This window comes from Juglans microcarpa x Juglans regia, chromosome 4D (assembly GCF_004785595.1).
Source record: "Juglans microcarpa x Juglans regia isolate MS1-56 chromosome 4D, Jm3101_v1.0, whole genome shotgun sequence".
NCBI lineage: Eukaryota > Viridiplantae > Streptophyta > Magnoliopsida > Fagales > Juglandaceae > Juglans > Juglans microcarpa x Juglans regia.
In genome coordinates this window covers 33,334,255-33,352,915 of record NC_054600.1, presented here as the reverse complement: position 1 = coordinate 33,352,915, position 18,661 = coordinate 33,334,255, and the positions used below count along the sequence as shown (strand labels likewise).

Genomic DNA, 18,661 nt, shown 5'->3' with positions numbered 1-18,661 from the left:
AAATACAGTCCCCATGACCGTTTGAATAATAAAATATTGGTTCTAACAACATTAATATACAAAATCCCGTTTGAAGGAAAATAATTTCAAAAATAAACATTTGTTTGAACAGACATAATTTATATTGAAACATAAATTATTTAAAAAATTTATTGATTCAAACGTATAAAATCTGTTCGAACAAGATCAAATATGGTCATTTGTTCTTATAGTTCGAATCGTAAGTGTTGGTCCCAATCTCCTGTAGTGGTATATATGTCACTGTGACGTTATCGGACAGAGGTGATAATTAATTAAAACGGTATATGCAATTTGTAGTTTTTAACAATTAATTATTATGGCGTATAGTTGGAATATTATTCATACTCAGGTACACGTACGCACCATCAAATCTAAAGTTTCAACCATATGAACCACTGTTATTAATATTGTATTGTATCGGCCGGTACGATCGGTATTTGTCGTACCGGCTATTGGGTCGGTATATGTACTATATATATTTCGTACCGACCTAAATACCGGCCAATATTTTAGTATGTACCGGCCTACGTACCGATCTGTACCGATCAATATTTCGGTCTTATTTTTTTTTTCACACTAAAAGCTCATTTTTTAACCTTCAATTTAGATTAGACTATTTATAATTTATATATATATATATATATATTTATATATAATTTATTCATATATAGACTATTATTTTGAAATATAATTTATATACATATATTTATATATATAATTTATTCATATATCGATTATTTCGAAACGGTATACGAAACAATATTAATATCGAAATATTTTATTTTAATGTCTTGACCAGTACGATATTCAATACAGTATTCAAAATATTGAAATGAACCAGCTAGCTCCCACGTTTGATAGGAATCATGATTCAATTAATTAATCTTATTATTATAACAGCTTGAAGATATGTACGCACCAAATTAATTTGTTCAATTTTAGTGCTGATCTCACTTCCCATGCAGATGATCGATGTAGCTGGCTTGTCTATAAAGACAGTAATATTGTTTGTCTCCATTGACCCCAATTAATGATCTATTGATCATCTGGAAACAATTTTAAACCAAAAGTTTATATCTACGTTTCTGCATGTTTTGTGATAGCCAGCCTCTTAGAATTAAGCTGGCTGTTCGAATCATATATATATATATACTCTATTATAATAAGTAATTATTTAATTGTGAATAATAATTTTTATTATTTTTTTATTAATTTTTCTTGTTTTTCTATTAAGTCATATTTTACCAAAAGACTCTTAAAATTTTTGACAATTTGACGTATAGTTCTCTTATAGAATTTAATGAAAGATCATATTTTACGAAAATGTCCTTAAAATCTTTAACCATTTGACGTATATCTCCCTTGTAGAATTTAATAAAGGATCATATTTTACCAAAAGATTCTTAATAGCTCCGCGGTTAGATACTTTGTTGAAGTTAATTTTTTTTTTAATCTTGATTTTTTACCTTTTTTTGTTCTTGTATTTTATTTTTCAGACAAATAAACTATTAACTTTTTTATTTTTTTATTTAAATTATTATGTCAGATATACTCTGAGGCTAACGCATTTGGCGCCATTCCCTAATATATATATATATGGCCTCTAAAGTTTTGGGACCATTTTAATTAAAAATCCTATATATATTTATATGGAAAATGCTAGTGAAACATGTTAATATGTCGTTTGAGTTTGTCACTTCATTTTAAACGCTCATATTTTTAATTATTTTTATTTAATAATTAAGAAAATAATTTTTAATATATTAGTATATTTTTTATTTTTTAAAATATTTAAATATATTAAAAAAATATAAAAATAATAATAATAATTTTATACTAGCCGCCACGCCAGCGGTCATAGCAGGACACTATTTATATTTCTCTGATCTCGTGGTGATTGCCACTGCACACTTGCAACCATGCAGCAGTAGTACCAGAGGAGAAATGCACATCAATGGATCATTAAATATTGTCTAGTGTTTTACCAAAATGCCTACGGCAAATGAGAATTCATTATATATATATATATATATATATATATATACAGTATTGCCGATCTCAGTAAAAACATTAGTTCGGTCAATCAAAGATAAATACTATAAAAAAAATTTTATACCGTACTTTTTATTTAATTAATATGTTATTTATCATTTTTATTTAAAAATATACATATTTAAATATTAAGATAAAATAATAAAAATAATAAATCACATATTAATTAGATATTAATTAGATAAAAATGTATAATATAAGACTTGTACATAAAATTTATCTGACAGCTAAATATGCAAAGGTTCTTGCATGCTACAGTATGATATTAATTAATAAGTAATGATATCTACATAATATATTTTAAAAGATATGTTAAAAAATAAGAGTATTTTTGTAAAATAGTGTTAGTTTTATAAGTTATTTTACAAAAATATTTTTCATTTTAAAATATTGTTGTTTGAAAATGCATTTATCATTTTTCTTAATTAATTTGTCAAGTCAGCGTGCAAAAGACCACGTAGATCGTGGCTGATCAAGAAAACAAGCTAGCTCTAACACGCATGGTAATGTTATAAAGTATCCATTTGGATGGTCAAATTATTTTATTTTATTTCATCATTTTATTTTTTTAAATTTTTATATAAAATATAATAAAATTTTTTAAAATTTTTAAATTCTAAAATAATAATAATATTAAAAAATAATATTTTAATAATATTTTATTCAACTTTAACTTTTATATAAAATCATCTCATCTTATTTTACAATCCAAACAATACGTGGGAAACCATGATTAGGAAAAACAAGAAAAAAATATATATATAAACGCGTTCAAAAACATCTAATAATTAAAAGGGCATATATTCATCCTTAAATTACTTTACCTGATCATCAGGGGCGTACTGACGTTCATCGTCTAACTCAAATATGCAACCAGTGGCGTAAATGCAATTCATCATCAAGATCGATCGAGACGCGGCGATATTGGTGCTTGCAAATAGAGTTTTATTACGTATAAATAAATTTACGTACCAATGAATATATTAATATTATTATTTTTATATTTTAAATTTAAATTAATATTATTTTTAATAAAATTTATTTTTTAATTAATTATATTATATTAATATACAGAATCGCTTACAACCAAATTTTTCATTACAAATAAGGGCTAAAGTCAAGCCACCCACCACATTAATGCTCATATCAGAGACTCACAAGTACCTATATCTCGTCATTAAAAGGCCCGTTCTTGCCAACATGTCCTCTCTGCCCTCATCAAAGACTCCCTTATTCAATGATAAAGCCAATGGCTTAAAGCAGGTTACAAACTACAAGTCCTCACAAAAGCGAAGGGCCTGCGGTGGCGGTGCCCTTGACGCCAGTGCATGCAAGATGGTTCATTTGGCACCTTACTAGTGGCAGATCTGAAATTCAATGCCTCCCCAACATCCAAAAAGAAAAGGCAGATATATATACCACATGATAATTGTGTATCGATCAAGTTTCAACACAAAGTGACAATTTCATGTTCTGTTTAATCATAACCATGACCACTAGCTAGTAATTTATATATAGCTCCAAGGCTCCAGCTAGCCATAATTAATATGGTTCCTTCAGCACGACGTGGGTGAATATAGGTATCAATCAATTAAACAGGACGTGGTCCGCAGCTAGCTGCAACAACTGACCTAATTATCATGGGGCAATAACCCCCACCGTATAAACTGCAATCCAAAAGAATTTACCATTCCTTTTTATAGTGCGATTTGAATAGTAAGTTAAGGTAAAAGTTAAAAGGTAAATAAAATATTATTTTTTAATTTAAAAAAATAGAATTATTTATTATATTTTGTATAATAATTTAGAAAAGTTATTTTAATATTTAAAAAAGTTGAATTATTTATTATATTTTGTGTGAAAATTTGAAAAAATTATAATGATAAAATGAGATGAATTGATATAGATTTTGAATTCAAACAAAAAGGTTTAAAAAAATCTGATTTATAGCATATCTGATAATAGATATTTTCTTTGTCATTTTGCATATCATTAATGCAATTACTTTTTAAAATATAAAAAGAAAAATGACAGATAATCTATATTAAATAGATACTCATTATTTCTTAAAAGTTTGAAAAATAGCTCTAGGAGGCCTTAGTACCCCTATATATTATTATTGATTGGCAAGATGAAACATGTCATTCCTAATGACTTAATTGGTGAATTAGCTCATCCATGCACTTGTAAGAAGACCCACCCACCCGGACTGCTCTCTTTGCATATTTCCCCAGCTCAATTGCTTTCTCTCTTGCTCTCTTTCCACTACCATCTCCCATTAATTCTTTCACAGCCTCACAAATCACTTCACGCCTCACAACCTTCCCTTCCTCACGGCTCACTGTCGGAACTTGCACTCCTACCTTGATCTCCTCTACCAAGAATCTGGCATTCAGATGCTGCTCATTTTGCATGGGCCATGCCAAAATCGGAACCCCCATTGACAAGCTCTCCAACACTGAGTTCCACCCGCAGTGGCTCAGGAACCCACCTACGGCTCGATGGGCCAGGACACATTTCTGCTCAACCCACTCTTTAAGAACCAACCCTTTCTTGCCTTCGCTAACAATATCACTTGGAGGCTCCCAATTGCTGTTTGATCGGACAACCCAGATGTAATCCATATCAGATAGTTCCAAGCCATATGCCAATTCATCAAGTTGGCTCTCAGACAAATCAGCCTGCGACCCAAAAGCTACATATATCACTGAATTTTCTTGTTCATGCTGGTTCAACCAACTGGTCCATTTCCCTAAAGATGCCTGCCCATTTTGGGTGGTTCTTTCTCCCTCCATTTCATCGTGTAGAAACAGCGGACCAACACACCATGCCTTGGTCCCATTCCCATACAAGGACTCCAATGAGGCAATATGATCTTTTTCTAGCTCGCTGAAGCTGTTTACAATTACACCCGAACTTCCCAAATCAGATTTTTCAGCTTCCACAAAAAACTGCGACAAGCAGCTATCCATCTGCCTCAGTGAGTTTGGCAAATCTTTCTTTCTGACCTCAAACCGAAGTCGCACTCCTTTGACATCCAATGGTTCTGTGTCAGACTTGACGCACTTGTGATTATGGTTAATGGATAGAGATTTCTTGACAGCCATTGCAAACGCACCCATCCCATGGAAAACCAGTCGGGATACGCCAAAAGCGCGACAAGACTCGTTTGTCCACCCCAAGAATGAATCAGAAATGACGCAGGTGGGTGGGTCTTGATGCTTGGACAAATCTTCAAGGGTTTCTTCAAAAGGAGCTTGAAGTTTTTTGGTTGCACAAAGGAACAGAAGGAGCTGATCGAGCGACTGAAGTTGGGACGTGTTTTCGCAGCCATGGGGAAGTTCGTGGATATGAGGGAATGAGATTTCTCTGATATGGATGTTTGAGTATTGTGAAGTGTATGAGCGAATAGAGGAAGAGTTTGAAGGGGTTGTTATTATGGTTACTTTAAGGCTTCGGGAGCTTAGTTTCTTTGAAAGATCAAGTAGAGGAATGGTGTGGCCTTGAGCCATGAAGGGAAAGATGACAATGTGAGGCTTGCAGATCATTTTATAAACTTGAAGTGAAAAAGGTTTTTTCAAGTTTTGCTAGCTCCTCTCTCTTTATATACACAAGTGGAGAGGGATCGAGAATGCATGGGATCTTCGCGTGTCTTGGGTAATGCTCGGAAATAACCAGATCAATAAATAACGATTAATCGATATCTATGTTAAAATCAATAATCTTTTTACTTTATTCAAAAGTTATTAATAAAGTGATATAATAATTAAATCATGTATAGAAAACTAATAACCACTCTAAAATGAAAACCTTTTTTAGAGTTTGGATTCAATACCTCTATTTTATTAATAATCATACATAGTATGAGACCTTTCATCTTTAAATAATTTGCATGCAATTTTAATACGTAAAAATCAAGTGACTTTATGGCCTTGTTTGGATTTAGAAAGTCTTTCATTTCACCACATTATTACAAATTTATCAAATTTCTACACAAAATATAATAAATAATTCAATTTTTTCAATTTTTAATTTAACTTTTTCAAATCTCAAAATAATAATAATAATATTAAAAAATAATATTGTTACAATATTTTTTTTTCAAATTTTTATCTTTCATCTAAAACTATCTCATCTCATCTCTAAATCTAAACTAACTTTATATGTCGTGCATATAATTCAGCACATAGATTGGCGAATGAGTAAATGCTACGTGATATTATCATGACTAAAAGCATGTCAATTTGTAATGGAAAATGATTCACATATAACTACTTTACAATTCTACATAAAATTAAAGATAATTTCTTAGTATTGAATTTTATTTTTATTGGAGTGATATGATTGTATTGATTGATTGAAAATGAGTTATAAAATAGTTGTAAAGAAATTATAAGTGTATCACTATCCATTTACAATTAATTAAAGTTGTCATAAATCATAATACATGGTAATCTTTTGGTAATACAGACGCAGACGATTTTTCTCAACAAAAAATCCATATTTAGGTGATATTAATTAGCTTTTGTTTGAGATAATATCAAAACAACGATTTGATTTGATTATTATCCTTATTTCATTTCATAATTATCAAATCAACTGATTTGATTTTCATAATTATCAAATCAAGATATTTGATTTTTAAATATATTTTTATCTTATATCATTTTCATATAAATTTTCTATAAATAAAAACAATTAATGCTTTATATTCAATACAATTGAGATTAAGAATAGAAAAAATGTGGTATTTAAAATCTTCAATTCTTCCTGTTTCTCTTGTTTCTATCTTATTTTCTAACATGGTCATATCAGAGGTTTTGAGTTTGAATTTTGACTATACACTCTATTTCTATTTAATTAAATATTTCACGTATTGTATAATTTATTGAGGGAGAGTTTGACCCACATGTGATGGAGAGCGTTATAAATATAATAAAAATAATTAAATCTATATTTTCTTATCCACTTAATTTCTTATTATTATAGATAAATAATAATTTCACATATTATCAGAACCCTTAACTAACGTCAGACTCAATCCAATAAACAATTTTATTTTAAAATTCTTCTACTACATTTACCTCTCGGAAAATTCTCGTTGCGATTCAACCATGATTAAAATACAGAAGCTAAGAGATAAAAAATCCGAAAAGATAAATAAGGATGAATCAATATAATATCTACATTAAAATCAATATTCTTTTTACTTTATTAAAAATGTATTAATAAAAATAATTAAATGTATAAAAAACTAATAACCACTCCAAAAAGAAAAGCCTTTATTTCTCGTCTATTTTGATTTCATATTAATACCAAAATCAAGTGACTTCATATGTCATGCTTGTTAATATTTTAAATACAATAATAAAAGCCTATCAACCTCCCACGCCAATTTTACTCGGAATAAATTGTGGAAAACAATAATGGTACGGAAATACTAGTCAGCTCTCAGCAACACTGGGTCGCGTAGATTGGGGCATTCCCTGTATCCATCGCAGAATGGGCCGTCTGCTGAGAGCCGACCTAGTCTTTTCGTAATTTATTGTACTCTGCCACTTAATAATGACAGTGTAACTACTCTTTTATTATTATTTTTTATTTTTTTATTTAATAATTTAGAAAATAACTATTAATAAAATTGTATATTTTTTAAATTTTTTTTATTGATTAAAGATATTAAAAAAAACTTATAAAAAAATAAATACAATAAAAGTAATAAAATGGAGATAAAATAGTTATAAATCTTTTACTTATTGGGATCGGTCCCAATAAGCTACCGGTCTGATCGAATTGGTATATTCGATTTTGTCTAATTACTATTATTGTTATTTAAAAAAAATTAAATAAAAAATTATTTAAATTAATAAAATTAAGATTAAGATTAAGATTAAGATTAAGATCAAGTAACTAACTCATTAAAAAATATTTAATTATAATTATATTTAATTATAATTATAATTATATTTATACTTAGAGTTTACTTTTTAGTATGCATAATTATTAATAATATCATACATTGTATATATGGTTAATGAATATCAAATAATTTTATTGTACATAAATTATTCATACTTGGTTGCAACTTAAGTATTTAAAAAAAATTACCTAATTATTTTAATTAAGTGTAAATAATAGAGTATGTATGAATGTATAATGTATTAACTATTTACATATAATGACATGAATTATCACATGAATTATTATTTATTATTAATTAATAGCATGTATTATTTAATATTTTATATGGTTAATAATAATACAATATATGAAAATTACATTATTAAATTATATAATTACTATATAAAAATAATATATTAAATTATTAAAAATATTTTTAAAAATATATATAGACCTCGGGACAGGACTGAATGTCTTTGGTCCACAATTTTTGAGATCGAGATTAACCAATATAGTATTCGGTGCGGTCTGATTTAGACCAAAATTTTCAGTCGGTTCGGTCAATTTTTCCAGTCTGGACCTAATTCTGTACACCCATAGCTATCACCCACTAATGGGCACGGATGTTGGTACTGTCCTATTATGACTATGGAAAAATTATACTCATCATTCTCATACCACACACTACACGTGAATTTTTAATTTTTTTCCTTATAAAATATGTGGTGTATGGATAATGAGTATAATAACTAAATTAATTTAAGAGGTATAAAAAGTAAAAATAAATATGATGTGTAGTGTGTGAAATAATGAGTAGCAAAACTCATAACTATTTCGAAGCGTAAAGAAATTACTTAGTATTTTTATAAATATATATGAAAAGTTTCATATATGAACTATCACAGATACAAATAGATTATACAAAAATAAATTTATAAGCTAACGTAGTTTCATGAGATCCGTTAGATTTACTTTACGATAAAAATAACTTTACAATTTGATATATCACATCAAGCCACATCAGTTTATAGATTTACTTTTGTGTAATTAATTTATGTCTAAAGTATTTTCCTTTTCATATTATTTATAAAAATATCATATTATTTAAATTATGAATAATGATATTCATACAACATATTTTATAATGAATTTTATAATACATTGTAAAATAATGATAGTTTTATAAAATGATGTTATTTTTATAAAATAGTTTACAAAAATACATATCATTTTAAAATATTGTTACGTAAAGTGTTTTGAAAAGTGATGATGGGTTATAATTTTTCTCAAATTATTTATATATTTTTTAAAAAATTAATAACTGAAAGTATACCTATCTGTATAACAATAATTACTAATCCATGCATAATTGTGGCATAAAAGGAGCATTTTCCTTTTAATAATCTTTCGGCTTTCCTTACCATCACTGTAGTAGCTTGTTTGGTAGCAAGTTACTTGCAAATATTTGAGAATATTTTAAATTAAACATCTTTAAATCTAAGATGATATTTTTATTTCAAATTTTCATATGATAATTACCTAAATACAAAAATAAAAACAATCTTATATATATCAAAAGAAAATTTCTCTTAAAAACATATTTGAACAATTTTCTAGTTCGATTTATTCACCCTCACAATCTCCAATACAATTATTTTTAAATATATTAGGATTTTTATCTCTCATTCTTTAGAATTTAATAAGAAAAATGATTTTGTACAATTTCAGAGTGGGCAAGATTTGTGTAATTCTTTTAAAACAAGTGAGACACACCTAAAATTCATTTGAAAACATTTTTTTCACCATAGATCTCATATTTTTTTTTTGCAAGAGACTTCGTGGAATTTGCATATGGTCACTATTTAAAATTTATTAGAGTGATTAAATATTTAATTATTACTTTCATGTTTTGCCCCGTTAAGATGTTTCACTCTTACTTTTAAATAGCGACACTTAGAGCATTCTCAATAGATGATGTAAAATACTATTACCTGTAAAATATAAGGAAACAACTTGTTCAAAACTGGTGATCCCGCTACATCTAGAGGACATTGTCCACACATGTAAAACATTTTTAATTCGTTTCTCTTTCATGTGAATGCTTATTTCCCCACTGCTAAACTTTAGGATAATTTCATTTAGCCCCTTTTGTTTGTTTGACGCAAGCTTTTCTTTTGTGTTGCTTTTGCGTCTGTAGAGCAAAGTTCATTACCGATCTTTGTTGGTCCTCGATTCGGGCTGCTTCAATTCAGACGAAAAGCTCTCTCTTTACGGTTTCTATTTGGCGTTCTTTGTTGGCTAGAAGCCTTGAAACATTGAGAAAAGTTTAGGACGTTGGGGCCTCAGGATTTCGTGGAGAAATAAAATCTGAGTTTGCTGTTTTTGGGTGTCAAATATGTTCTCTCTCTTTTTTGCTTTTTTCCCTGAGTTATGTGATTATAATAAATTGGTATATATTTGCTTTGCTAGTATTACTCAAGCTTTGTTTGGTTGCTAAGAAAGTCTTGAAAAATTTCACTTGGGTGAAGGAAAATAAAAAGACGACAAGTGTTCTTTTTACTAAAACTATTTTCAGAGTCCATTAATCGCTTTTCAGGTGATGAAAATAGTGAAGATGTGGGAGATATTGTAATTATTAAAAGATACGAGAATATTGTAAATTAGTCAGAGAAAATATTTAAAATAAATAAAAAATAATATATAAATGATATGAAGAAATAATATAAGAATTGATGTATGATATATTGTAAAAATCAGTATATAAAATAGAAAAAGTGAGTTTTGGTGATTTATTTTAAAGAATAGGATGAAAAATCCATTGTGAATGCTCACGGGGGAGAAAAACTGACATTTACACAAGGCGTGAATAATTTCTTTCTCATTTTTTTTGTTTTTCTTGAACTACTACGAATAATAAGACCTCGCTTGTTTTCATAAATAAGATGGGATGAGTTGATATAAAAATTAAAAGTTAAATAAAATATTGTTAGAATATATTTTTTTAATATTATTATTGTTTTAAGATTTGAAAAGGTTGAATTGTTTATTTTATTTTATGTAAAAAATTTTAAAAAAATATAATAATTATATGAGAAAAAATAAAATGAGATGAGAATAATTATGAAAACAAACTAAATCTTAGTTTGCTCCCACGCATGGGCCCATAGTTTTTCTTACCAATAAAGTCACAATTTAGCTTATGAATTTCTTACCTTTTGCCTGATTCACTAATAAAAACTACGATGGACAAATCATTACTAAATTTATAAAATGCACAGCTAAATTTATAAAATGGACAAATCATTACTGACCATCTGAAAAATGCACAGCTAAATAATTAATGAAGAAAAGATAAGAGAGAGTATACGAGAAGTATTAAATTTATAAAACAAATTATAAAACTAAATTTATAAATTGATTCCACTTGATATAATACATTAAATTTATTTTATAATAAAAATAATTATAAAATAATTATAATCATATCAAAATATATCCAGATTTATTTTGACAATAGAAAGTAGTGTTTCTCAAAGTTCGGACAAGCCCAATCACTATTAATAATGAAAAAATGGTCTACACATAATATTTTATATAATATATTATATAAATATATTAAACGAGAGATATTTTTATAAAATATTTTATAAAAATAATATAATTTTATAAAAATATTTTTTTTTATAATATTATTATACAATATATTATATAATTTATTGTATTTATATCGTTACTCTTAATAATGATGTCAGACTCCTTGGGAACACAATGGAGGAATCTACACAATGGAGAAAATCGACAAAGCAGAGAGAGAGAGAGAGAGAGAGAGGCGTGGCTTACCGACGTCGTGCGAGGTTGACAGAAAGTGTTCGGACGGCATTTTTGTGGTTGTATGGCGACTTCTAACTTCCTCTGTGATGATTGACGGCGGAGCAAAAGTAAGTCACTATTGATAGAGAAAAATGGAGGAATGAGGTAAGGTTAACGCCCGCCTGTCGTGGAGGGAGGAGGGAAGCTTACTGGTCGACGTCTTCTGAGTGTCTTCCAGCGAGATAGGCGATGGAACTGAAGATGACGTCGGTGTGAAGCCGTGAGACATGGGAGCTACCTACTTCTCGTTTCACGTCCATGGAGGATAGGAGAAGCACAGCCGAGCTGTGGGGACAGTCCGACGCTGGAGGCCTGAGGTGGCGGTTCCCGTGACAGTTGTGGGTCATTCATGGTGGTGCGGAGAGCCTTACGTGGTCAACATGGTTGCTCTGTTTTGAGGTTGGAAAACAGAGGAATTCGTGCCATGCGATGCAACCATGGTGGGTGGTTCGAGGGGTGGAGTGTGGCAGGTGGAGGCTCACGTACGGTGGTGTTTTCAGTTGGCTAAAATAGGGGCCTTTTGTTAATTATAGGTGGTGGCTTACGGTGGGATGGGTTATTTGACGTGTGCTGCCAGTGGCCTGGGGAAAGAAATCGTGAAGAAGGCAGCGGAAATCTTAGAAGCAATTTGTGGCCATACGTATATATACAGCACGCCACGCCAGGGCAGAGGAAAAATAGAACCATGCGCGGGTTTTTTGCGGGTTTTTTGCGGTTGGACTTGTACTGCATGGATACATTGTACTGAGGATCAGCTTATGGTTGTGGGAATTGACGTCTTGGCCATCTGTTTGAAAACCGAAGGAGAAGGAAAGCCATCTGTTTAAATTAGGGGTAAAACGGACAATTAACAGGCTGATGAGGCGGAGGGTGTGAGGTTCCTATAAAGTATTAGCATTAGATTCATCATTTTCATCTTTAAAATTTGATAAAAAATATATATTTTTCATAAATCCAAAACCTCTCTATCCATAACTCCCACATTGGATTAGCTATTAGATTCATCAAAATAATATATGTCAATATTAATATTTTTAATTTATTTTTTTTCATATTTTACAATTATACTAACTATATATTAATTAATAATTTAATTTGATACTTAAATGATTATTTTTCAACTTAAATATATTGTGGCTCAAAATTGGAAAACAATAATTTAAGTAAATAAAATAACAGTTATAGAGTGTGAATAGTGAGTCTTCAAATTTGAAGATGTAGGAAAATGTACTGTAGCTAAAAGCTTGACATTTGAGCATATGGTGAATCCAATGCCAGGATTTTAAAGTTAAAATCATCAAATTTTGAAAATTAGATTCATTTGATGAGTCCAATGCTAGTGCTATTAGCATTGATTTCATCAAATTCATCTTTAAAATTTGATGAAAAGTACATATTTTACATAAATTCAAAACTTCTTTATCCATAACTCCACATTGGATTAGTCATTAGATTCATTAAAATAATAATATAATATTATTTTTTAATAATAATATTTTAATTTTTTTTTCATATTTTACAATTATACTAACTATATATATATTAATAATTTAATTTGATACTTAAATTATTGATACTATCTAAAGGGTCATTGCATGAATTATAAGAAATGTAAGAAAAATATTTTATAATAAAATAATATGAACATAGAATAAATAGTAAGTCTTCAAATATAGAGATGAAAATAAAGATACTGTAACTGAGCTTTGATGGTATACCGAATCTAATGCCAACATTTTAACTCCTAAATCATCAAATTTTGATAAAACCTCCATTTTCAGGAGACCGATGCTGGTGCTAGAGCTCTATTTCATTAGAACAGTTTGGATGTATTATCACGAGAATATTTGATTATTATTTATTATTTAATTATTATTTTTCACATATTTATTTTTATTATTAATTATTATTTAATATTTTATTATTATTTTTTCATTATTATTTATAAAATATAATACCGCGCTACCAAACATAACCATTATCTGAGCGTATTTGTCCATTATGCCCACACGGGCCCATCAAGCCCATTATGTACAGGGAATTTAAACACGAACGGGGCATAAAGTCCATTGGACAATATCTCCAGTGCTCTTTTTGAAGATGGGTGCCTCAGTTCAGAAACGTCTTGCCGTTTGTCATGTATCGTTGATCACAGGTTTGGTAATAAAAGTCAAAACTTCTGTTATGTTGGGCCTAAACGGAAATAAGAAAGTTTACAGGGCTCGGCTGCTAATATCGTCATCTATAAAATCCCAAATAGCAAGCCGCGCAGCGCAGACGAGAAAGGGGTAATTGTAAAGTCTGCTGCTAGGGTTGCCAAATTTTCCGTGTTTACTTCAGGTTCAGATCTCTCACTCTGTGTGTAAAACTATTATATTTTCTGTCTATCTGCTTCTGGTTCAGATCCCTTTCTCATTTTTCTTGCTATGATCTGTATGCATGTATGCGTTTTGTTAACTTCCTTTCTCCTTACGTTCGTTTCGATAGAAAGTTTTCTTTCGAGAAATAATTTTTCTTAATTGGAGGCTCTGGAACAGTTTTTCCCTGAAAACTCAGGGAGTCGGGGGAAAATTACTGCATCTGAAAAACCTCAAGATATGTGCTTTTATGTGTTTCTCCCCAAAACCGACGAACCGAAAATCTTTGTGATATGAAGAATATGGGGGAAACGTATTATAATGAAGAATGTCACCAATGTTGAAGATATTTTTTCTGTATGTTAGTTTTAGAGTTTTTACCGGCGGATATTGTCATCTATTTCAAACACTCTGTGCATGAATCATTATTCATTTGATAGATGACTTTCATTGTGAATGACAGTTGTTGTAGGCGAAATGACTCGCATATACGTGGGAAACTTGGATCCACGAGTTAGTGAGAGGGATCTTGAGGATGAATTTCGTGTTTTCGGAGTTATAGAAAGGTAGAAAAATTTTGAAGTAACTGTTATCTATATATCTTAGTTCTTAGCAATTTTGGTTTATTGCAGCCTTTTTAGTTCATTTCTTCAATCTTGCTTTGCAAGTTTTTATTTGTGCATACTTTTACCTGTTTTTAAAATTGAAATGATGAGTATCATATGCCATCGGTAGGTAAGTTAATTTAGCTGCCGTTTGGTTGGGCCCAGCTTAATTGTTGGCCATAACTATATGGCCTATATCAAAGTCATTAAGGTTCTTTTTCTGTTACTTAATTTTTTTCCACATATTAAGATTGTTTTTTATCTTTAAAATGTTTAGTTTCATCTTGTTGCTTTTTATTAAGCTTGTGAGGAGTGCTAGCAATGTCTCAAGGAAGGAGATTGGTTGTTTCAGTGAAAGAATATATTCTAAATATAAGCTTGAAATGTGAATATTAGAAATTTATTTATCCCGAACCATATTCTTTTGGAAAATTTAATATGGAAGTTATGTATGCTTAACACTTATCATTACACCATTGGTTTCCCTACCTTACACAGTGAGTATCTACATAAAATGTTTTTATCAACTATCTTTGTTGATCTGATTTTTTGAATTGAACTTATTGGCATTTGTTTTGGTTGATTGTCTCTTTTTCCAGGATTAGGTATTGTGCTGAACCACTTGAATTGTGGTTTAAAAACCTTTTCTATGCCCATCATTATTTTCATCTTTGGTATATGTTATAATGGTTCCAAGTTCCCTTTTCCCCCATTTTCTCGGACCTGTTTTCTCAAAATCATTATATGGTGAGGCATATGTATACAGTTTTAAGCAATTTGAGTGGTACTAGAACAAAGAAGTTCTAGAAAAACTCAAAAGGGTGGCAAAACCTGCTTTCTAGCTCTTGACTAGCTGCCCCTATTATTAGGAAAACATGCCTTGTACTAAGAGGAGGTTATACATGGTTTGGAATGTGTTAATTGGAATTTCATGTGAAACTTTTGTTATATTTAGTTGGAATTTCGTGTTATATTTTATTCTTAGATTATCTATTCCTTGTGCAGTGTATGGGTTGCACGGAGGCCACCAGGTTATGCTTTTATTGACTTTGAGGACCGTAGGGATGCAGAGGATGCAATCCGTGAGCTAGATGGTATGTGTAGAAGGTTTTCCTGGTTTTTATGGTGCTTATCTAGTTTTTAGTTGTTTCTAAACTTATTTCCAAGGGATACTTATTTCAGTACGAGACACTATGTGATGTAACAACTAAACTTCTTTCCAAGGGGCACTTATTTCAGTACAAGACACTCTGATATTGTAATGTGAATGTGGCAATACAACGATACTCAAAAAATTAGGATACAATATGGATATTGATATTAACCAACTAATGAATATAAATGTGCATTTAATATATTATTTTTGGTATAGAAGATTAATAATCAGCCCTGGAAGGTTTAAAGACCTTTCCAAAAATAATTTGTAATTCCTCATATTTAGTATGAGAAGATGAGCACAACAACCCACCGCCATGGCCTCCCACTTAAATCGCAGTTTGATTTTAGGGGGAATCGAACCTGTGACATGGGGTTCTTCCACACAAGTTCACCCTTACCACATGGGCTACCCACTGGTATAAGTCCGTGAACAGAACTCCTTTGTGTACAAAGTCCATGCTCCCTATAGAATGCCTTATTATGTGGAAGCCATCTCGCCACACTTAAAGTTGCCACACACTTCCAGACTTTCTATTTCTGATTTTTTTTATTCTCTACAAAGCCTTTAGATTTGTGGTCTCATAATTTATTAATACTTGGATACTGTGAATTTATTTCTGGAGGGTTCATTAATTCTGTATTTATTGAACTTTAAATTTTCCAAAAGTTTGCGTGAATGTTCACTATTATCTTCAGCTGTTTCAAAATATTTTTTTACTATTCATAGAATATTTTCTAGACCTTCTCCTTAGCTATTTGTTCCTGTTATGAACAGGCAAGAACGGCTGGAGAGTTGAACTTTCTCACAACTCTAGAGGTGGGGGTGGTGGTCGTGGAGGTGGAGGTGGAGGTGGGCGAGGTCGCTCTGGAGGTTCTGATTTGAAGTGCTATGAGTGTGGTGAGCCTGGTCATTTTGCTCGTGAGTGTCGTCTGCGTGTTGGGTCGGGACGGCGTCGTAGTCGCAGCCCCCCTCGATATCGAAGAAGCCCAAGTTATGGTCGAAGGCAAGTTCATGCCAGATAGTCTTATTATGTTTTTGATAAGTAGAGTGTTTTTACTAATACTGCTGTTGCCTTATTAGTATAAATGTGATATTGAGCTGGGGTGGGAGCTTAAGATGGGGGATATGCCCAATCTAGGTTGGAAAACCGTGCTACTTGTAGCCTGATGCCCTTTGACACTCTTACTGTGTGGCAGGAGTTACAGTCCTAGTGGACGATCCCCTAGACGCCGCAGTTTGACACCTCGTGGGCGCAGCTACAGCAAGTCACCTCCGTACCGTGGGCGTGGACGTGAGGAAGTGCCATATGCTAATGGGTGAGGTTCTTTTGCTCTGTTTTTTATTTATTTATTTTAAATTGTATTCTTTAGGTGGTTGGTAGAAGGTGCTCTCTTGCAGGAAGGTTACTAGACTTTGTTTAACAGCCAAGTGCTTTGTGTGCATATCCATAACTGTTAACACCTTTTTATTTGCCATCTTTTTCCTGTCAATAGCCAAAACATGAGCTTATACTTTCCCACATGCCTTCTGTAACTGGGCACAAGTGTAACAGTTCCACCGTCTTTAATTTGTTATCAGGCCTGACCTTATTAGCTTAGCTTCATCCCATACATGATTCCCCATGTTAGTAGCTATAGATTATTAAACTACCAAATATTTGGACCACTCACTCACAAAATTACCATTACCACACAAACAAAAGTGCATGTCTTGGCAGTATTAGAGTTAACTTCATTTATTAATTTTATTATCTTTGGTAATGTTTCTGCTTTATTTTATGCAGAAATGGTCTTAGGGATCGACGCCGAAGCAGGAGCTGAGTATTGAAGCCTCCCTCTCTTGGCGTAGTTAAGAGGAAGATACTGGAAATGAATGTTAATTAGTGTGCTTGGACTTCAGTATGACTGTTAAAATGGGCGACGCCCTCAGCTTCTACTCTTGGATTTGGATAAGTTCCTTTCTTTCTTTAATTTTGAGCTGGGTTTTCTTTTTCTCTATGCAGAATATGTAGTTCCATTATAGCAGATCTCAACATTATGAGTTTATTGAGGGCAGTTCATTGAGAGCTTTGCTAAAATCCTATACTTTTTTTTTTTTTTTTGTTGGCTTTGAGGTCTCATCTGGTCCTGCTTCATTGTTGGTGTGCTTCTGCACTCCCCGGATTTCGTTCTTCATTGACCCTGGGATCTTCAATTTTGAATGGTTGTGGGTCCCAGCCTGCTACTTCTGTAGATGCTTCTAGTTGATTGAATCTCTCCAGTTGTGATGCACCTCCCTCTCTTGTGGCGTTCATTTTTTTTAACATGAAAGGATTGAGGAGCGGCGTCCAACGCTTCTGGCAGGTATACATATCTGTTCTACAGAAGTTGAGGGGTTTTGGGGAATCTCCTTGATAAAGTTTTTATTTTGGGGTTCTGTTTTCTAAATTGGATTTTCACAAAAACTTTGGGGTGTATGATGTATCTGTTCTACAGAAGCTGAGGGGTTTTGGGGAATCTCCTTAAAAAAGTATTTGTTTTGGGGTTCTTTTTCTAAATTGGATATTCTCACAAACTTTGGGGGTGTATGATCCATTGAAAGCCTTTTTTTTTTTTTTTTCCCGGCTTTTTTTAAAGGGGTATTGGTTTTAGGATTTTGATTTTGTAGCGATGATGATCTTTAATCTCTCCAGTGGTTGGGTTGCAAATGGTGGTTAG

At 31.1% G+C, this 18,661-nt stretch overlaps 2 protein-coding genes across 3 annotated transcripts; one reads left to right on the top strand and one right to left on the bottom strand.

Annotated features, from left to right (window-relative positions):
• Positions 1-4,169: 4,169 nt before the first annotated feature.
• LOC121261227 (UDP-glycosyltransferase 90A1-like) lies at positions 4,170-5,631 on the bottom strand. Its single transcript, XM_041163477.1, has one exon. The coding sequence runs from the start codon at positions 5,619-5,621 to the stop codon at positions 4,221-4,223; it is 1,401 nt and encodes a 466-aa protein (XP_041019411.1). The 5' UTR covers positions 5,622-5,631; the 3' UTR covers positions 4,170-4,220.
• Positions 5,632-14,034: 8,403 nt separating this feature from the next.
• Positions 14,035-18,042, top strand: LOC121261228 (serine/arginine-rich splicing factor RSZ22-like). 2 transcript variants are annotated; one of them, XM_041163479.1, is made up of 6 exons: positions 14,035-14,184; positions 14,665-14,767; positions 15,812-15,900; positions 16,740-16,968; positions 17,162-17,281; positions 17,749-18,042. In XM_041163479.1, exons 2-6 carry the CDS (start codon positions 14,679-14,681, stop codon positions 17,783-17,785), a joined length of 564 nt encoding a protein of 187 aa, XP_041019413.1. In that variant the 5' UTR covers positions 14,035-14,184; positions 14,665-14,678; the 3' UTR covers positions 17,786-18,042. The 2 variants fall into 2 exon arrangements, with proteins under 2 accessions (XP_041019413.1, XP_041019414.1); XM_041163480.1 differs by having other exon boundaries at positions 14,096-14,184; positions 14,674-14,767.
• The last annotated feature ends 619 nt before the right edge of the window (positions 18,043-18,661 follow it).